Genomic DNA, 22764 nt, shown 5'->3' with positions numbered 1-22764 from the left:
CCCCCATCTGAGAAATGACTAAAATGGCTCATCATTCCTAAGAAGATCAGTGTAGGAAGGCTGCAGGGAAGAAGTGGAGACTTGAAATTGTTGTTGAGGAATGAGCAGGCCATTGTACAACAGAGATAAGCTAGAGCTACTATGACCCAGCTCAGCTCCCTGGAGCTGCCTCTTGACCTAAGCAATGTTGGGGCAGCTGGGGCCTCTCTGAGAGGAAAACATGAGATGCCAAATAGAAGCAGAGTCCCTTCTCTGGCCACAGAGGGCTGTAAGAGCAGCAAAACTTGGGAAAACCAAGAGCCAGAGGTCTGGCTCATGGCTGGAAGAACTAACCGGCATCAGCTGTTCTACCAGGATTGCATCTCAATGACGAGTTGACTCTTTTTCCACTCTGGGAACATGACAAGCCTGAATTTTGACTCAAATTGCAATGTAACAAGTACTGTCCTCCCAGGGGCAGCACCAAAAATGTAAATGTGCTGCTTTACTCTTAAAACCCTTCAGTCGCTTCCAAGAAGAAATTTCAAACCCCTTAGCTTTTGGTCTTGTCTGAACTGGCCCCGTGGTGGCCGACCTAGTCCACCAGGCTGGGCCTGTGATACAGTAAAGGGAGAGCTACCGAGCTGAGCAATTCTTTCCCCCCTTCACAAAGCCCAAGCTTTCATGACAACTGCCTAGATTAACAGGTCAGGAAATCCAGCTTCTTTATGCAAAACCGATACTCAGTACCTGCTTTTTTCTTCCCTGAGGTGATAAACCTTATGGTTCAGACTTGTGGGCAATGGCCTCAAGTAAATGCAATTTTAAAACATAGTGGTTGAATATTTTCAAAATATTGCACCCACTGCATCCTCTTTCCATTACCCTGAGTACCCCCTTGTTAACAAGTGGCAAAAAGTCCTAAGAAATAATTTTTAAAGTTGTCTTATTGCATTAACATCTTGTTAAATAGAATTTAACGGGGATTGCTAAACACCACCCTAATCATTTCATTTCATGGTTACTCCTGGCAGATACATGAGGGAAAAGCTAATATTCAGGGGCTGGTTAACACAGACTCTTCCTCCGCGCATGGGAGATAAAATCTTAGTGCCCTCCATAATGATGGCTTGACTTTTCAGAGGCTTGGAAGGAATCAGATCCCTTTATTTTAAAAAAATCATCTTTAGGTTCAAACTAACCAGGAAAACATTGAGGAATGATAAGCTTCTATAGGAATGCATGCCCAATGGAAAACAGAACATTGTTTCCCAATTCCAAACTAAGTCTCATTCATTTATATACTCAGCCAACAAATATTCATTGAACATCTAATGTGTGTCCGGCACTATGCTAGGCTAGAGGTACAGTGTTAGGGAGCAAAATAGGGAGAGTTCTTGCCTTCAAGGAATTAGAAGGAAGGGAGGCATCAACTGAATAATCTCACAATTAAATGTAAAATTATAACTGTGAGTCTTATTTCAAAGGAGGTTTAATCAAGTCAGGGAGGATGAGCCAGGCTTCCTAGGGGAGATATAAGGGTGTTAAGTTGGTAAAGGGGCTGATGGGGGCAGGTAGAGCATGGAGTAAGACAGAAAAGTATTCCAGGCAGAGAAGACAGCATGTACTAAGACGCAGGCAGGGGGTAGGAGAAAGTCTGACCATCAACTGTTGGAGGAATTGAAGGGGACCAGAGGTGCAAAGCAATTAAACGGTGTTATGGACTGAACTGCCTCCCCCCAACATTTATATGTTAAAACCCCCAATGTGACACTATTTGACAGTAGGGCCTTCAGGGAGGTCATTAAGATTCAATGAGGTCATTAGGGTGGGACCCAAATCCAACAGGACTGGTGCCCTTAAAAGAAAAGGAAGAGATACCAGAGATTCTCTCCCTTTCTTTAAGGACACACAGAGCAAGGGCCATGTGAGGAAGAAGGCTGCTATTTACAAGCCAAGGAAGACATCTCACGAGAAACCAACACTGCCAGCACCTTAATCTCATATTTCTAGTTTCCAGAACTGTGAGAAAATAAATGTCTGTTGTTTGAGCCACTCAGTCCGCACAGACTAATAAGAGAATTGCACTTGATAAAGTGGAGAGGCCACTGACCATGAGGAGCCTTATGTTAAGGATTTTGATTCCTGACATAAGAACCATGGGAAGCCACTGATGAGCTTGAATTTGATAGGGCTGTGGATGGGGCCATCAGTGAGGTCCCAGTGGCTGCAGCATGAAGAAGAACCTGGACAAAGCAAGAGCAGATGCAAGCATTCCTCCAGTGATCGCGTTAAGGCATTCCAAAGAGCTTGAGCTCTTTGCAGGTGCTTGCAAAGGAAGATGTTCACCAGAGAGTAGGGTCCAGGTGAGGCAGAACACTTATCTACTAGAAAAACTTACAGCAGCAATGATGGCCAGTTTTCTCTCCAGTGCTCAGCAGGTAGCCAGGGAGTAGAAGTGAAGGATCAGTAGGATTGTCCCAGGGTTGCAGACCAGACAGAGAAGGGAAAGGCAGAGAGAGATGACCATATCATCCATGTGGTGGATCAGAGGACCTTATCTACTGGGGCAGGATGGGGTTCCTTGATTCTCAATTCAATATTCTTCCTCTGTGCTGCCTCAGTTCATGAATGGTTTTTATTCTGGGTAGTATTAGCATTAATAAACTGAATGCTTTGCTCAGCTGAGGCCTCTGCTTCCTTGTTACACTTTGGCAGCCCCCATGAGGCATACAGCTAAGACAAATGAACAGGCTTGCTAATGAATGGGGGCTGAGATTCCAATATTCCCTTCCACGAGAACTATGCATCTCTCTAGCAGGGAAATGAAATCTTTGAGACAGCCTGATTATAAAAATAAAGCAGCGTTATTATATTTGTCTGGCGGGCTGATCATGGGACACTGCAATTTATGACAGATATCACAAATAGAAAAATAAGTATGGAACATCATTTATCACAGACACATCTACACCAATAAAGAGAGTAAGAGATCAGAGGCAACAGCCTATATATTTGAGGCAAAAAATTTTCCTGAAATATTCAACCATTTGAGTCAAAATAATACCTTACACTAAAAATTTACTAATTTTGGTAGTATCTCCCTGCGAGATTAAGTTTGCATATCCCTTTATACCACAGAAAAAGCCTTTGCTAAGAAAATGACATAAATATAAGACTAGTATTTAAACTAATCAAAGGAACAACTATTTAAAAATTATTTTGGCATCCATTTCCTTGTAATCACTTGATATACACCAGGGTACAGAGATTGATTTGGAATTAATTCTATTTTGGGGGTTGGGGCTGCACGCAGGGTACAGAATTTCATGAAGTCAATGAAAGGGGAGCTGGAGAAACACATGAATAGGATGCCATGCCACTGACAAGCATAGGTCCGGCCAAATTAGACCAGTCACTCCTGAAAGAATGAAAACAGACAAGAATGGTGCCAGGACAGGTGCTTCAGTGAGGGGGTTTTAAATGGCAAAGAACTAAGAGAAGTCCATGGAAGAAAGCCTGCTATGATCTTGCTGAAAAAATCAGACACAAATGCCATCAGACAGTTTCATCAGAAAACTATGCCCTCAAGAAAGCCACACTTGTTACATTCTGAAAAATTTTATAAGAATTACCATATAATTATAACCTGTTTGATAAAATATAAGACAAATTTCTTTTCCTAATTTTCACTTTTAGTTTTTACAATGAAGTCCCAATCAAACCTCTTTTCACATTAAATGTTGGACTCCATTTTAAGGAACTAACTTGAAGAGTTCTTTTCAGGTATTGATGTCCTCAAGTAAAAAGGCCCCACTGTCAACACCTCAGTTCTTTCTCTCCTCCTTCCAGCCCTCCCTGATTCTCTCTCTCTCCCCCAACATCCAGGTGCGCATGTGGGTGCATACACAAGTGACTTGCCCTCTGCATCTAGGGTCTGAAAACCAAGAGGATGTGATTCTGGTCTTCTCCCTGGCCCACCCTACAAATATCTAAATATACATCAACCTCCTTTTTAGAGTAGTCCATTACAACAGCAACTCTGAATCTTCTTTCTACCGAAATACACATGATGAGCAGCTGAAATAGCTCAGGTGGGAGCATATAAGAGTGAAGATCAAATACAATGATGGGCAATGTCCATATTCAAGATTTTCTCCTGTGAACAACCCAAGTTGATGTCAATTCCTGCCACGACATGCAGTTCCTTCCCTTTCCCTGCAACTCAGGAGAGCAAATCAGAATGCAAGACAGTGGAATTATTACAGAGTCCTGAGTCTTCTCTGATGTTTCTTTAATTTTGTAATTTCATGATTATCTGTAAAATGTTTTCATAACTATAGTTGAGCCAATCACTGCCCTACAGATTTCTAGGAGGTAGACATAACCTAGTCCAACTTACTTATGCTCTTGCAAATTACTAATTAAACTACAGTATACTTTTTTATTTTTTAGAACTTTACTAGAAATTTTAATATATTTAATTAAGCATTCTGGATCAATTTAACTTTTTTTACTTTGTATTTATACTCTAAGGTAATTTAATGTGTCACATTTACACAAGTTGGTTAACAAAACTTTCTGTACAGATTTTTTTACCAGCTTTGAATCAAGGAATTCTGACTGCTCATGTAGCCCAACTGTACTGTTACAGCACTAGCTACAGGTTGTTTTTATTGATTATTGATTTTTTTAACTCAATAATTTATCACATTTCTGAGTTTTTCTTCTGATAGACCCATATATTTCTCGCTGATATTTCTTAGTTTCATCACCTGCTCTCTGTCCCTTGGACATATATTTAAGAGTTCTTAAAACAGCCCCATCTTCTATTAAATGGAATTAATTCTGGTGTCTTCATCAATGAGCTGATATGAGAACAACTGGCTTGCACATAGTATATGTTCAATAAATTGTAGCTATTATTATTATTGCTCATTCGCATTTGCCCTTAACATTTACTTCAGAAAATTCTCAATATTCTACTTTACTCTTTAAAGAGACTGGTTTTGTTAATTTTCTATTGCTGTTATAATAAGTTACCACAAATTTAGTGGCTTAAAACAACATACATTTATTATCTTCTGGAGATCAGATGTCCAAAATTAGTTTTATTGACCTAATATCAATGTGTTGGCAGGGTTGCATTCCTTTCTGGAGGTTCTAGAAGGTAATTTATTTCCTTACCTTGTCCACCTTCAGAGACACTTACATTTGTTTTAATTTATTTTTTTTCCTTTTTATTGCATTTATTGGGTGACACTGGTAAGAAAATTATACAGGTTTCAGGTGCACAATTTCACAACACGACATCTGTACACTGTATTATGTGTTCACCATCTTTTTTTTTTAATAACTCGAAGTTTGTGCCCTTTTACCTTTTTAATCCATCTCCTGACCCTCCTCCCTTCTGTTTGTTTAACACGGTTGTCCATGGGCCTGGATGCCACATGCACTGAAAATAGCTCCAAGTGAAAGCTGAGAAAGATAAGGTGGAAGGTCTAGAAAAGCCTGTTGAACAGAAGGCTTACTTTGCATATCTTCAACAGCTATGGAATAAAGAGCCAAATCCACCAGTGCCTTTCCTCCAGAAGATGCAGGAATCCAGATGTCCTGGCATCAGATGAGAATTATCATGGCCATATTAACCATTGCCTTGCAAAAGGTAGTACGTCTAGTACTAATTTCTCATTGAGCTGACATTTTCAGGAAAAAACACTTTGATGTTATCTTTGTTTCCTCCTGTCAGTTGAGAGCTAGGAGGCATTCCAGCATCTCTTTCTCACCCAGAGTTCCCAATTTGTTTCATTATTCACCAGCCCAGCACCTCAACTAGACTGAAATGCAATTACAAAAGATACAGAATAGAGAATTAATATTTTCTACATAGACTTCCTCATCTTGGGTAGATTTATGAATCTTCTGTTGTGCAGAAGTTAGCATTTTTGACAACGAGGGGGGAAACCCTTAATTGTTTTTTCATTGCCTTAAGAGCTCCAAAGACATCTTATGCTATGTCATCATTTACATTTCAAATTAAATGCAAAATGTTTGAAATGAGCAAATATTTGTTTTAATTTGATACATCTGTTAACTGAAATGCTAAAGAGACAGCGAACTCACTACATTAAATTCAGCGATTTGTAAACAGTTTATATATTCATTTGTTCTGGGTTATAAATGCCTCCAAAGTTTACGTTTTATGAAACCCACAAAATCGCATTGTAGTAATATGATGGATGCAGACCACGACTGCTTCCTCTTCACTCTATTAACTTATTTCCTAACGAGTTAATTAGTGAGGTTCCTATTTTTAAAAAGCTCTTTAAGTGCATTGGGAGGGGGCCACATTTACAAGAACTGCTTTGAAAACCTACTGCAGAGGAAAGGGACTAAATACAAAGGGTAGATTTCCCCAAGATACGACTGCACATTGAGCACCTGAATGTCATTCAACAATCTCTATGCAGGAAACACAGTGGTTGATGAATACATAGTTGTTATAAGAAAGAGGGAAAGAACTAGAAGGAAGGGATAAGAGCAGCAGTGAGAGCAAACTCATTCCAGGTGATGACTAAATGCATGAGGTATCTTCAAGACCCTATTCATCTCTAAGTGAAAAGCACTCTGATTTTACGCTACAAAACGGAGACTGACTTTAGCTTGGAACAATACCCCCTGCGAAGGGAAGAGATGCTTATTCACAGAAATATAAAAAATCACAGAGATTAGTCCAATAGAGAACAAAGATAAATCAATTATTTTCTCTTTTTCAAATGCAACCTTAATATTTCTAAGTTAGAGTAGAAGATAGTGCCCTGAATGTTTTTTTAAAAAAATAAGAAAAAAAGAAAGGAATTAATTCACACTCAAGTATAAATTACTGTTCAGAGTTTAAGATATGCCTAAGGGTGTTTGAGGGAAGGGAGAACTAGCCTTTCAACAGATGCTCAAGCTTTAAGCAAATGCAATGTTCATGCCTCCCTGCAATATTGTGGGCAGCAGCCAGTGGGTAAGAGAGACTGAACTGAGTTGGCTGCCCTTCCCAAGTCCTCAGAGTTACCTACTTACTTGCAGCAACAACACCAGCCCAGTCTAGGTAGTGCCTTCCTTATCAAAGTCCTGCTTTATTTTCCCTCTCCACTCATTTTCCTGCCCTGAAAAGCAAGGTGAAAATTTGGCAATTCACTTAGGTACATTTAAACTAAGTCTTCTCTAAGCCTCAAATTCTGTGAAATGGCAATATAATCACCTAACACAGCCCCTGATGCAGAGTAAGCATCCAAAAATTGCAAAACTCCTTCCTTTCACTTCTCACAAACACAGTCAAGTCAGCTGTAGACACACTAGAAGCCAGAAAAGTGATTTCCATTCTCTTCCATTGCCTTCAAGTTTTCTTTCCTAACTCCTGGTCCTGGAACCTGTTACTCCAGTTTCCCACACCTAAACAAACGGCACCCTGATTCATTCCTTCTGATGCCACACTGAAAAGGGGAGGGCAGGGGGAGATACATTTGTTACATCAACTTCCCCTTGACCCACACACCCACATCTTTTTCTTGTTTCTGCTAAAAAATATTTTGTAAAACCTTCACTCCGCACAAACTTTATGTGTCTCCATTAAAGCCCTCCGGATCTCCCAGAGAGCAGCTACCAGGCCCCTCCTTTGAAGGCTTGGGGGTGTGCAGATGGTGAGCTCCTTTCTTCCTGACAGAAGGGCCTGACTTGAAATATTTTCATCACAACAAAAGTTTGGAAAGCAAAGAGCTTTCTCTGCATGGGATTTGGGTGTTGTGGGTGATCATCGAGTCCCGGGACTCAGGAAAGCCAGAGTTTCTGGATCAAATGGTCGAGTGGCCCTGCCATGTTTCTCTGCTCTGATGAAGAACAGACCCACCACGGCAGAAGCTCAAGCCCCACCTTGAGGAGTGCTTGTCTGAGAGCTCCGGTTTCTTAAGACTAGGTAGATCACCCCTGGGAATCAAGTAGCAGCCTGGGGAGTGTGTTTTCCTGACAGTCTTGGATAAGATAAATGGGAACAAAATCTAGCTGTCTGGGAAAAATCATCCTGAGGAAAGAGAGGCAAGATAAGAATGCTCTCTTTTATTTCCACAGAACTTGGTCCTTCTCAAAGGACTTTCGCCTCTCCTGCATTACCTAATCTGACCCTCACACTTCTCAGTATTATCATCCCCATTTTACTCAAGATATTTTGTGACTAGCTGGAGGTCTCAGAGGTGCTATTCTGGAATATACCCAGACCTTCTGACTCCTGGGCTAGTGCTCTCTTTAACATAATCTTAATTCCTAAACACAGAGAAGAAACATTCAGAGCCTCAGATCAATGCCTCTTGAGCCTCAAGAGCTTAAGTTTGCACTTTTAAGGCAAGATGCGCAGTTAAGAAGACCACGGGGGAGTTGGGGCGAGAGAAGGGGGCGCTCCCAGGCTGCCCTCCACCAGGACTCACTCAGAAAGAGGATGGTCTGCCTCCTGGCCGCCCTGCTCTCCTCGCTCTCCGACTTCCTCAGCTGTGTCTGCTGCCCCTCCCTGGCCAGCATGCCCTGCTTGTTCCGCCTGAGCACCTGCATCATGTTCCAGCACATGAAGGCCACGGCAACCAGGACCACAAGGTAGACCGCGAAGGCGCTGAAGATGCTGGCCTGGAAGACAGTCCAGCGGCTGGAGAGGTTGGTACAGATGGACATGTTGGAGGTCTCGGGTCGCTCGTGGTGGCGGGTGAGCGAGCGGTTGCAAGAGAGGCCCCGGTGACTGTGCACGTACAGCAGAGGGTACTCAACTCCCATGGCAAAAAGCAAAGGCAATGCCACCAGGGTGGAGGTGACCCAGACGAAGCCAATCAGCAGCTTCACCTGGCAGGGCCCCGACACGGCCTTGTACCGGAAAGGGTGGCAGATAGCGATGTAGCGCTCGAAGCTGAGTGTCAGCACGTGCAGCAGCGTGGCATAGCTGCAGGTCTCGAAGAGGAAATTGTGAAGCTTACAAGACAGGGCATAGCTGGGCGTGGTCAGGGGGTTCCAGATGATGCTGTAGAACTCCATGGGCATGCCAATGAGGAAGACCAAGATGTCCGAGCAAGCCAGGCTCACCATGTGATCCGTCACCTGCTTCTGCAAGTAGCCCTTCTTCTGCAGTACCCAGGTGACCCGAATGGTGACGCTGTTCCCCAGGATGCCCACCACAAAGACGACCAGGTTCACCAGGACGAGAGTGATTTTGATCCAAGTGGCCACCTCGAATTGGGGTATATGACTGTGATCAATAATGTGGGAGCAGTCATCACCGGAGCCCCTGGGTGAAGAAGCCATCAGGGACGAAGTCACGCCACCAAGTCCAAAGACATCAACTTCCCTCCTTCTGTCAGCGGAGCCCAAATTTCTTAGCTGCAACTCAGGAGGGCTTTCTCTCACTCGGGCTTACCTGGAAACGGTAACTTAGTATTTCAGGTGCTTTCACGGAAACTTCCTGGAGCAGCCCAACCTAGTAGTGGCCAGGGAGGCGCCTGCGGGGGGGTGGAGTTTTGGGGCGTGTGTGTAAAGTGACGCAGGGAGAGCGCAGAGGAAGGAGGGTCTAATCCGGCCGGGTGTCAGCCCCCGCAGCCGGCAGCGTGCAGACCCTTCTCCTCTGGGCCTCGGGAGCGCTCTGCCCTGGCGCTCTCTGCTCCCCACCCGCTGCCTGGCAATTGCCGGCTCCAACCCACCTTCCAGGAGCACCCTCTTCCGAGCTACTGGAGGCAAGTGGTCAGCGATCAATCATTAACCACCGCTGACTGTGCTCAGCGGCCGGGCTGCAGGAACAGCCCAGCCTCAGGGTTTGACTCAGCTCACAGGCACTGTTCTGAAATCAGATCTTGGCTCCGGAGCTTGGGGTAGTGGCCTCAACTCCCTCTCCACCCACAGGGCCGGCTCCGAGACAGAGGTGGCCCCCTGCCCAAAAGGGTATCCTAGGAAGCGCAGCCGGACGAAGTTGGAGTGCGCTCCCGGGATTGGAGTCCAGGATTGCTGCTGGGAAAGATAAACTTCCCCTCTCCCGCCCTTCCTCCACTGCCACAGCTGCCCTGGGATTCCTTCAAAGGTTGGGCCACCGGCTGTTTAGGGGCAGCTGGACCCGAGCACCCTCCTCAGTCACAGGCAGTTGGCCAGTTACCCTTAGAGAAGGCAGCAAGCCCTCGCCTCCTTGGTGCCCTGCCTCTGCCTTCGGGGCCCGGGGGTTTTTACAGGGAATGGTTGGGGTTGTGCGCTGCCTGCAGCTGCTGTTTCAGGAAGTCGGCTCCAAGCAGGCTAATAGGATTTCCCTAAAAGTCCTGCCTTTCTCCAAAGTCTCCCGGTGTTCCGAGCAGAGCCTTGCCTTGACTTGCCTTGCCTTCCTCCGGAGGGACCGAAGGAGCACGCGAGGTGCCTTTCTGATTCCCTCTATAGCTCGGCCACTAACCAGGCAGAGGCGGGAAGGCTTTAATTGGGGGCGTGTACAAGGATGAGGATGCCACCACAAACAGCCAGAATGCCTCTAGTGGAAAGCGCGTTCTCCGAGGGAGGTGCAGCCCGGACGTGAAGGACAGCAAGAGGAGGCTGCCAGGCTGTCTTCAGGGCCACAGAGTGAAAGTGGCATTAAGGATTCCTTCTCTTCAGAGAGAGTGGAAAACTTCTAATAGGCCCATTTTCATCTTCTAACTCCATTGTAGAATGTTTAACACATATTATACATCCCTCTTACCCCCATAATTATAGCCAAAATGTCTCCATTGCCAATTATCTTCTGAAAGAGCAAAGTGGCCCCAGGTGGAGAACCACTGCCTCAAAGGAAGAAAATAAATCCCCTTGATCTGTCCATCCTAAGGCCCTTGCACTGGCTGTGCACTAAAAACAACCTTAAATGACCAAACCACCCCACTGTGAGGTCACTGGGGTGTCCAGAGAATAGGTGTTTCCCCAAGACCATAAGAGAGTGAGAGACCTGAAATTAATCCAGATCTGACAAACCCAGAGTCTACACTCCTGAGAGGAAGACACTTCTGGGAGCCGAATAAGAGCTCAGAAAATGAGTCCTTTGATAATGCACATAAAGATGTAGGAACTGTATTTTCTGACCCCTACACTAGACACATGGTCTGAGGACCTCAAGGAATATTTGATTTTGACACTCTCAGGAAAAAAGAAATTCTCTATTTGTTCTCTCTGTTAAATATAAGCTCCGAGACCAATAACTACATCGCCTCACTCTTTGACACGTCTCCACAGCACCCTAATGATGTTTTGTCAAGAGCCCTTCTCTGCATTCATCTGTGCTATTTGACCTACTTGCTGGAAACTCCTAACTCATTTCCTTATTGGTGCAGTGAACTTAGCTAAAGGACCTCAAGAGTGATATAGCTGTCCCACAGAGCTCACAGGGTTCGCATGGACTCTCAGGCCTTCATAACTGTCCCAAAGCTATTGAGAAAAAGGTGGTCTAGGAAGACATACATCTCAGCCCACCTCCCCTCCCCCCAGCACCAGCGTACACACTAAGTGACCCCTGCTCATTTCTTCCTTTTCAATAGGAAATAAGCAGGGAACCTCATAAGTATTCTGCAGCCCAGCCATACATCCTTCCTTTTAAATCCTCTTGGTCATTCCCTGAGCTCCTATTATATGCCAGGCACTTTCACATAATTCATTTCTTTCGATCTTCAGAAGGCTGCAAAATTAACATTATTATCCTATTTTACAGATGCAGAAACTGAGGACCAGGGGAATTAAACGGCCTACCATAAAGGGTCAGAGACAAGATTCCAACTCAGGTTCCCCTGGCACAAAAGCACTTTCCAATCTGGGCTGCTATCTCTCTGTGCTGGACAGGACTGAGCCAGGCTACACAATGGCATTTGGGGGGCAGGAATTATTTTGTCTCCAGCCCTGATGCTTCTCCTCTCCCCAGTTGCAGCATTTCTTATCCACAATCTATCTGATAGTTCCAATTTGTTCTGCTCAGACAAGATTCCCATTATTGTCTAATTTCTTTTATCAAAAAAATTTTTTTTCAAAGTGTGATTACAAATGTATGGCCAGACAGTGAGAATCAGGCTAATTAAAATTCAGTCATTACAGTAGAAATGGAAAAATGCATCTTAAACAAAGGTTCAGAGAATTAAATTTTCATTTCACATTTGTTTTTCCTAATACTAATTAAAAACTATTTAATGTACTCTCATTTGTTGATAACAGACTGGTAGAATACCAAGCTTTGTTCTCTGTAATCTAGATTTTTAATTAGTCTATTATATAGAGGAAAGAAAGAAAAGGAATGAAAAGTAAAAAGAAAGAATACTTGAGGTACCCTTAGATTTCAGCTCTACTCAGGGCTCAGGATACACACAAATTTATATCCACCTTTTGCACATCCTAGGTGGCCTTTGAAACCATTTAGTCTAGAGGTTTTCATATACTTTTTAGTACTGAATCTCATCTTTAAATTAAATCTACAATGGCATCCAAATTTTAAAAAAGTTTTAAATATACACACTTACACATACATATATACTATATTTTTGTAAATTTAAAATTATTTTGTATGCTCAAATTGTTAATTTACTCCCTTAAAGTCAATCAACAATTTATACCTTAAAAAGTGAATAATACCTTGTTTACAAAGGTTCATGACAAAACCATAATGACTATGCATTAAGCTACAAAGAAAACATCAATAATTTTCAAAAATTATAAACAGTATGGATAACTTAATTTGTAATTCCATGCAACTAAAAATTATAACATAAGCAGAAAACTGAAAAACTTTATTATCTCAAAAATTTTAAATCTCTGAAACAATTTTTGTCACAAACAAAATCAAAATTACAAACTATCTGGAGAATAATGACCACAAAAATGCTGCATATCAGAATTTGTGGGAAATAGCTAAAGGAGTCCTCAGAAGAGATTTGTAGCCCTAAATATTGATCTAATAAATAAGAAAGAATACAAAGTTATAAAAGAATAAAATTAAGCAAAACGATAAGGGATTAATAAAAATTCAAGTAACTATGAAAGAACTACGTAAGAGGATGAATAAATAAACACCCCCCTCTTTTTTTTAAGTAGGACTTCTTCTGGTCATTAAGAATAACCAGTAGCAACCAGTCTGCTGGCCACCTCCACCCTCCACAGCACAACTGTGATCCCTCAGAGAAGAGAAACTAGTGAGATGAGCCCTAGCATCACTCAGACTTGCTGCCTGCAGGCACTTCTCAGACCATGGTGTGGGAAGGGGACTCCAAGCAAGCACAGATCTTGCCAAGTTAAGGAAAAAGATAGTCTGTCAACAGGTAAATGTTGCTGGACGTTACCGAGCAGAGTTCTGGAAAAGAGGGAGCTATGCAGAGAAGTAGTTCAGGAATCTGCACAGAGGGTCTCTTGAGTCTTTGGCTGAATACTATGGACATGTAGAGATGAGAATACAGGAACTGGGCAAAGTATACCACCAAGGAAAGAACAACTGTTGGGGGGCTGTAAGCCAAATTATTCTCAAAATCATACAGAGCTGGGACATTGTTGAAGGTCTAACCAATAAGTGAAGAGATCTCATCGAACCAATTCTGGAAGGGCCAGACCCTAGTAGAAGAACTAAATTAGTAACAGAGCTAAAGCTACTTTGGGCCTGAGCTATATAATATGGTAGCTGCTAGTCACATGTTGCTAGTTATACTTGAAATATGGCTAGTCCAAACTGAGATGTGTTGTAAGTATAATACATATCACATTTCAATGGCTTTGTATGAAAAAATGATGTAAATGTAATAGCTCTTATATATTGATTTCATGTAGAAATGATCATATTTGGCTATAGTGGGTTAAATGGATTATTAAAAGTAATTTTACATCTCTTTTTACTTTTTAAGATGCTCTTAATATAATATTTTAAATTATATTTAGGCTTGCATCTTTGGCTCACGTGATATTTCTATGAGACAGTGATACTACAAACAAATAGTGAAACAAAAGAGAAAATCCAAGAATAAACCAATGCTTATAAGAATTTTATTTATGTTAATGGTGACATTTCAGATCAGTAGGGAATCATGCATTGTTCAATAATTGGTATTGGAACAATTGGTTAGCCATCTTTTTAAAAAGTTGGATACACATATCGCCACACTTAATTATAAAACAAATCATTAAATGATAGAAAAAAATCACTAGAGAATTAAAAAAATTAAATTGGATTTTAAATCTTATAATTCCTAGAAGCTATAAAGAAAAGGTTGATAAACTTTATTTCATAAACATAAAAATGTTCTCCAAGGCAAGAAACAATAGCCAAAGGTAAATGATAAGTAACAGACTTACAGAAATTATATGTAATTGGTGTCACACAGTGATGAGTGATTTCCATAACAAACTCAAGTTGGATAAAATATGCATTTATTTCCAAAATTGGTCTACAAATTCACTGTAACCCCCCTTAATTAAAATTTCAACAGATTTTTCTGAGAAAAAGAATTTTTCTAAGAAAAAAGACAAGCAACTCAATTTAAAAAAATGAGCCAAAGAGATAAACAGACACTTCACAAACCAGGACTCCAGATGGACAATAAACAATGAAAAGCTATTCAACCTTTTTAGTAGTCGAGGAAAAGCCAACTAAAACCACAATTAAATACAACTATAGATGTACTAGACTGACTAACATTTAAAGATGACCAATACTATAAAAACTAGACAAACTGATTCTAAAAAGGAATGTCAAGAATGAGCAAGATACTCTTAGGTGAGAGGATTTGTTTTTCCTGCTACCAAGGCTTATTATAAAGCTATAGTTTATAAGGCAGTATGTTTTAGACATTGGAATAGACAGAGAAAAAGAATGATACAGAAGAGAGAGCACAAAAATAAATCCACATATGTATCAACAGGATTAATGATAGAGAGAGATGACACTGTGGGGCATTGGAACAGATGTGGCCTTTTTCATTGGTGTAGTATTTACCTGTGTCAGGGAGGGGAGGTGTGGGGAGAGGAGGCAATGCTCTGATTTATAGCATTTAATGATATTCATGGTGTAAATACTTCCACCATGCCTGATTTCAAACCACCCACACTTTAGCAATCTGCTCATAAAACTTGTGAAACTTTAATAATCACCTCTGGTATGCTCCAGTACACCACTCTTCTCAATAAATGCTACTTGTGACAATCAAGTATTCATTTGGATAAAATTCATTAAGAAAAAAAAGACAGCCCAATTTTTAAAATGAGCCAAGGAGATAAGCAAGCACTTCACAAAAGAGGAATCCAGATGGACAATAAGCAATGAAAAGCTACCTCGCCTTTTTAGGAGTTGTGAAAACGCAAACTTAAGTCACAATTAAATAAAATTGCATGCCTACCAGAATGACTAACATCTAAAGGCAACCAATACCATCTGCCCATGAAGCTGTGGAGTAATGGAGACTCTTGTACATTGTAGATGTAAGAGTAAATTGGTGCAGCCACTTTGGAAAAGAGGTTGGCAGTATCTACTGAAATTATATATACACATATCCTGTGACCCAGCAATTCCTCTCCTAGGTATATAACCTACAGCTCATGTCACCAGAATGACCCTGATGATCCATATAAGAATATGTATAACAACATTTTAAGTAATTACCCCGACCTAAAGAACACCCAACTGTCTATCTACAGAAGAAAAAACAAACAAAATACAACATATTCATACAGAGTCCACTGATACAAAAACAATATGACTGAGTCTTAAACCATAAGGATGCATGAAAGAAGCGAGACACAAATCCATTTACATAACCTTGAAAAACAGACAAAGCAATAATATTTTGGGATATATATGTTATATGATGATATATAATAAAACTTTTTATTTAGTTACTTATTCATTTTTTCACTTATAAAGCAAAGATATCCCTTCCATCATAGAATGGAGGTCACCTCTTGTGGAAAAAACCTATAAGATGGAGGCGGGAAGTTCTGAATGCTGACAATATTCTATTTCTTAACCTGGATAATAGTTGCATGATAATAATAACACAATGTTTTGCCTTACGATTTTTTACTAGGCAGTTATTTATGTCTTACAGACTTTGTTCATGTTATGTTTCATAATATTGTGAAATAATCTTTTTATAAAGGAAGAACACCACATAGCCAGTTGGATCAGCTGAGTCAACTCTGGGTTTCACCCAGTGGGATGACAGTGCTGCAGCCCAATCACTCTTACAGTGACAATAGTAACAGCTCCCACTATTAAACACCTACTGTGACCAGACACCGTGCTTCTTCAATGCTCATAATAGCTCTGCAAGTTAAGTGTTATTATTCCTATTTATATGTCTGTAATTCACCCATCAAGTGCTAGTAGTCTACCCAGGACTTGGCCCATGGCCAGGAGCCTGCAGCCTGATTGTCCACATTCTTTCAGTACTTCCTGTCCAGATAAGTGTAACAACAATGACAAGTTGGACCATGGTGAGCCATTACCATGTAACCTGGAGACACCCTCCTTCCTTCTTTCTTTCACCCTTAGAATGTTATTCAGCAAACAGCTTTCTAAGGACCACAAGAACAAGGCCGAGGAAAGCCCTGTGAGAAAATGGCATGTCTTTATGGAGGTTTTGGCTTCACAAATAGAGGGGGTTGATGGTCCTTCCTGGGGAACTGATGGAATGCTGTGCCCCTCGATTCTTACTTACGTGAGCACTTGCTAAGAGGCTCCATATTTCTTCTGGGAAATCATGTGCTCCTTTTTAAAAACACTTTATGTGTTAAGTTCTTCCATCTAGAAAAAGTGATTCAGGAAAGAAAAAGTCTTCCTTCGGTTTGGTTAAGCTGATGAGTTGTGGTTTTCATTTGGCACATATGTTTTTTCTTCATTTAACCTGGAAATTTTGAGCTCACTGACGTGAACTCCTCATTTGTAGGGGAGTCTCCCTGTTACCTGTTAGGGTCTCCATCCCTAGGAGATGGAACACCACTGAGAGCAAAGCAGCTACTCAGCCAAGGGACATCCAGGGGGAGAGCAGTCCCATCTCTGTTTCTCCCTGCCCTACTTATGTTTTTATATATTTTCTACAGGCCAGTGTGGACCAGAAAATGCTTACCACTTGGGCTACTCCCAGTTGCATGTCCTACATATCACATACCCTATACATTGCATGACCTGCACATCACACATGACCTTCACGTCACATGCCCTGCACACCACATATCTTGCACATCACATGCCCTGTATATCACATGCCCTGTACATTGCACGTCCTGCTCATCATATGAATTGCATATTGCATGTCCTGCACACCGCACACTCAGAGCACAGGGAAACTGCAGTGCCTCAGCTTTCCATGCTTCTCCTATTCAAACCCTTATGAAGAAATAACCCTGGTCCTTGATCTACTTATCTTAAAATACTCCAAGCAAAGAACATACAATGTTTTTTGCCCAGCACTATATTCCCTGTCCACTTAGGAAGAAACCCTGTACATACCCTTGACTTCTGCACAAGATGGAGGAGTAGACAGACATGCTGCGTCTCTCTCTGCAACTAAGAAGGAATACAACTACCTCAAAACTAGAAACAACCAGAAGTTTCAGAAAATCAAACTGCATGGAAGTCCAGCAAACAAAGATATAAAGAAGAAATACTCATCCAGACAGGTAGGAGGGACGGAGCCGAGCAGGAGAGTACATGGTGTGGTGGTACCAGCAGCGACGGCAGCAGCAAACTGGCAGAAAGCACAGTCACACGCTTTAAAAAGTCAGGAGGGACACCTGGGAAGCTGGTACTGTGAGCTCCTCACCAGACCGTGCAGCTCACAGTACCAGCACCAGGGAAAATCAAGCCTCATTGCTTCTAACTGTGCAAACCAGTGGGGATTGGGGTGGAGGCAGAAACTGCTGGTCTCTCAGCAGAGTCCACTTGTTTAAAGGTTCCCCACAGTCCTAGAACATCCACAGACCCATCCACTCTGGGAACGATGGCCAGGGCAACAGCTAGAGGGGTGCCAATCCCATACGGAAGTGAGAGAAGTGCCTGGAAAAGGGGCGAGTGCTGGGCAAGCAACATTTTCCCTCTCAGACCCCTCCCCCACATACAGTGCCACAACATGGTGAAACAGGTTGCCCTGTACTGTTGAATCCCTAAGGCTCTGCCCCTTACAACATAACAGAAATGACAGCTCTACCTAAGACACAGAAGCAAACAAACACAGGAGCCTATCAAGTTGAGGAGACAGAGAAGTATAATCCAAAAGAAGGAACGGATCAATGTTCCAATAGGAGAACTAAGTGATGAGGAGATAGCCAATCTAACAGATGCCGAATTCAAAACACTGGTGATAAAGATGCTCACAGGCTTGACAGATATTCTTAAGTATGGCAGACACATGAGGGAAGAAGCGAAGGCTATGCTAAATGAAATAAAGGAAAATCCACACAAAACCAATGGTGAAGGGAAGAAAACTGGAGTTCAAATCAATGATTTTGAACATAAGGAAGAAAAATATAGTCAACCAGTACAGAATGAGGAAAGAAGAATTGGAAAAAATGAGGAGAGACTTGGGAACCTCTGGGACAACTTTAAATGAGCCAACATCCGAATCTTGGGGTGCCAGAAGAAGAGGAAGAGCAAGAAACTGAAAATTTATATGAAAAAATAATGGAGGAAAACTTCCCAAATTTTGCAAAGGAAATAGACATACAAGTCCAGGAAGCATGGCAAATCCAGGGTGAGCTGGACCCAGAGGGGACCACACCAAGACACATCATGATTAAAATGCCAAAGATGAAAGATAAAGAGAGAATCCTAAAAGCAGCAAGAGAGAAGTGGAGAGTTGCTTACAAAGGGGTGCCTATAAGACTATCAGCTGATTTCTCAAAAGACATTTTGCAGGCAAGAAGGGACTGGCAAGCAGTATTCAAAGTGATGAAAAGCAACCTACAACCAAGATTACTCTACCCAGCAAGGCTATCATTTGGAATGGAAGGGTAGATGAAGTGCTTCCCAGGCAAGGTAAAGCTAAAAGAGTTCACCATCACCAAGACATTATTATATGAAATGTCAAAGGGACTTACTTAAGAAAAAGAAGATCAAAACTATGAACACTAAAATGACAACAAACTCACAACTATCAACAACTGAATCTAAAAAATAAAAACAAAATCCAACTAAGCAAACCAGAATAAGAACAGAATTATAGGTATGGGGATCATTTGGATGGTTATCAACTGAGAGGGAGGAGGAGGAGAAATGGGGAAATGGTGCAGGGATTAAGAAGCATAATTGGCTGGTACAAAATAGGCAGGGGGAAGTTAAGAATAATATAGGAAAGGGTGAAGCCAAATAACTTATATGCATGATCCATGGACATGAACTAAGGGAGGTGGGGTTGCTGGAGGGAAGGGAAGTACTGGGCAGAGGGGAGCAAAGGGGAAAATATTGGAACTACTGTAACAACATAATCAATAAAATATACTTAAAAAAAAAAGATAGAAAGAAACCCTGCATGTCCTCAGCCCCAGTGATTGTTCAGGAATATAGTGACTTTCAGCCTTGATGGAAATTTCAGTGATGTCTTCTTATAAATTAGTCTACCATCCACCACCTCTTGCTACGTAAACCTACACAGATTGATCCAGGATTGACAGCCTGTTCATTCACTGACTCTTCAGAGAATGCTATAGCATGATGATTTAACGATAGACTCAGAAGCCAGAAGTCCTATGCTTGCATCTGGGCACTTCCATGCAGCTTCTTTCCACCTTAAACTCTTCACTTGAAAAATGCATATAAAAATAGTACTTATCTCCTAGGTTTGCTGTGAGGATTCAATAAGTTTACATAAAACATGTCTGGCAGGTAGCATGTACCCATATATGTATTAGCTCTTGCCCAAGGGGGCGAGGAAGCTCAGTGGGTAAAAACGCAGACTCTACAGCTAAACTGCTTAGTTGTGTAACCTTGAGCACTTTTCTTATCTGTCTGGGCATCAGTTTCCTCATGTGTCAACTGGAGAATAAATAGCAATACACACTTCAAAGGGTTCTTTTCAAGACCAACTGGCATAGTATAGGTAAAGCACTCAGAACAATGCCAGGCCCAGGGAAGGGACTAGACAGAAGTTAATCATCATTAATGGCATGTCCACAGTCCATTAGCTGCTGCTGTTCATACTGATAAGCCGGTGCCCTACTAGGTCCTGAAGTACATTCTACACACTCCAGGTACCATTATTGTGTGAGCTTGGATTGTTTCAGTGCTGAGTACACCTTTCTGAATTCCACTTAAATTAAATCAACAGATACTGGTTCAGCATATCGTTTCTGGAAAGCACTGTGGAGAATAGGGATATAAGGCAGTAAGATAGTTACTCCTCTCCAGGGGTTCATCTGCAAGTCAAGCCAGGAGCATGTAAATTGTTAGATATCATAAGAGCAATTGCCAAGTTAATGGTGTCAGCAGTTAAGTGCTACAGATACTTAAATGCGGCATCTGTCCTCACAGGTGAGACAAGATTCCTAGTCTCTGAAAATTGGGCATGCATTTGTGACACATAGGGAGTCTTTATAATCTGATATTTCATCCAGCAGAAGTCCGTGTTTTCAAACAGACCACACAACACAGAAAATTTTCTCAACCACAGAGACTACACTCCACAACTTTATCTTCACTAAACATGAACTTCGAATGCTTTGTAGAGCTGGGGCAATCAGTGATAAGAGACCAGCATAAACACATATTTTGTGGCCTCATGATGCTTTTTCTAAATTTAAAATAAGATGGCCACTCCAAGAGGGTTTGGAAGGATGACCTTAGTTGCATTAGCACCTGTGTGCTGGTGCAGGTAATCAGCTACTTGATGCGCTTTGGAGCAAGCAGCACCCTCCCAGCTGTTCCCCCCTCTTAACTGCAGGCTTCATTGTGAAACACTTCAGTGGGTTAAAAAATAAAACAAGCGAACAGACGAAAAACACACTGACTTCCTAAACTGAAGCTGCTAATCAAAGCCACAGTTCCTTATTTTTAAGAAGGCAGACAGATCTTGTCCTACAAATGATTATACTTAGTAGTGGCCATCCTCATGCTCTCAGCAGTCAGCCCTAGCAGTCAGCCCCCCATCACCTTTGCCATTAGAGCTTGCAGCTTATAAGGAATCTGCTGGCTGGGTTCAAAAGTACAGAAAGGAAGAATGCTGTGAAAGGCAGAGCCAGCTTCAAGTAGCTTCCTCAAGACCCAACCTGGGCTAAACCGTCTGCAGTGTGATGCCTACCTTCCTCCCTCAGCTTACATTATAGATGAAATGTGCATTTGTGGCGAGCCTGGCCAGCACTGCTACTCTATGAGATAACGTTTGTCCTGAGTTCCAAACTTTTGAACACAACCCACTTCAAGTTGGAAATGAAGGGAAAGTCTTCGGGTTATATGTAATGCCTTCCTTCTGTTCTTATAACCATTTCTTCTCCACTGGGGAATGTCTGTGGTTTGACAAATATGAACAAGAACAAACTCTTTCATGATTCCTTCCAATGACTGTCTTATAGCAATAAATAAATTTCCCACTGTTGCAAAGAGAAAAGTCATCTAAGAACAGAGAACAGGGTCAAAGGACATTAATCCAAAACTCAAGTGGCAGTTATTCTCCGTCTCGGAAAAAACATCAGAGCCAATTATGTCCTCATCTCTCACTCTTCTAATAGGCTGGATGAAGACCCTTAAGAGAGACCAAGGCTTTGAATGAAAGCAACTGGTGGCTTGGGGTCCATGACTATGAAAATTGCATTTGGTCTGGATCCAGCATTCCCTGACAGATGGAATCAGCGTTAGGTGTTTCGTGTTCTGCAAGAATCAGCATTGTAGGTTTGGCCTCTTCTTTGAGCTCTTAGGCAATAAGCCCGTTGATACTCAGTGTTGTTTCCAATATACCCCATCATGGGCCACCTCATCATCACCAGTTCAAGTGTGCTAAAACACGTTGGTTTGTGCCATCTAAGACAGCAGTCCCCAACTATTTTGGCACCAGGGACCAGTTTCATGTAAGACAATTTTTCCAGACCAGGAGAGGGGGCAGGGACAGGAGGCAGAGCTCTGGGGATAATGCGAGTGAAGCTTTGCTCACTTGCCAACTGCTCACCTCCTGCTGTGCAGCTGGTGGGGAGGCGGGGGTGGATGGGAGACCCCTGAGCTAGGAGATAGGCAAGAAGCTTGGCCATTTTGGTCTTATTTACCATCATTGCTAGCTTGGGTATACAGGCACTTGGATCTTATGTACTGAGGAGCCATCAAATGCAAAGCCCTGGCAATTTAGGAAGATTTAAAAAAAAAAAAAAACATAAGACACAGTTGCTGCAACCTGTCAGTCTCACAGGCTTGCTGGGGATGATGAACCTATACATGTGAAACCATGGAGAACATTGGCAACCACTATGTGAATTGCTCCCAGGAAAGGAGAACAAACCCTTTAGTATGACTTTCAAGACCCATTTCAACATGTGTGGCAGAATTTATTTTCCAAAGATGACTACCAGCAACTCCAACACACACACACACACACGCACACAAATGTATATATGTGTGTGTATATATCAGATATATGTGTATATATATCATATATATGTATATACATAATATGACTCTTAAACAACATTGGATTCAGGGATGCCAGTCCACCTAAGACTATTAGTTCCAGGACACACACACACACACACAAAAGCAAAATCCAAGGATGCTTAAATCCCCTACAAAAACGGTGTAGAGCAATGCATGCAGTCAGTCCTTTGCATCCA

The 22764-nt window shown here is 42.0% G+C and overlaps 1 protein-coding gene across 1 annotated transcript in view; it reads right to left on the bottom strand.

Annotated features, from left to right (window-relative positions):
• Positions 1-9720, bottom strand: part of GPR39 (G protein-coupled receptor 39) — a 215984-nt gene extending 206264 nt beyond the window's left edge. Inside the window, exon 1 of the mRNA XM_090279413.1 lies at positions 8448-9720. Within this exon, the coding sequence (XP_090135539.1) occupies positions 8448-9306 (859 nt within the window). The 5' untranslated portion in view covers positions 9307-9720. The remainder of the gene's footprint in view (positions 1-8447) is intronic.
• Positions 9721-22764: the final 13044 nt, after the last annotated feature.

This window comes from Furipterus horrens, unplaced genomic scaffold (genome assembly GCF_987537825.1).
Source record: "Furipterus horrens unplaced genomic scaffold, mFurHor1.1.pri manual_scaffold_1, whole genome shotgun sequence".
NCBI classification, from domain to species: domain Eukaryota; kingdom Metazoa; phylum Chordata; class Mammalia; order Chiroptera; family Furipteridae; genus Furipterus; species Furipterus horrens.
The sequence above is the reverse complement of the archived record's forward strand: the minus strand, read 5'-3'. Positions and strand labels throughout refer to the sequence as shown.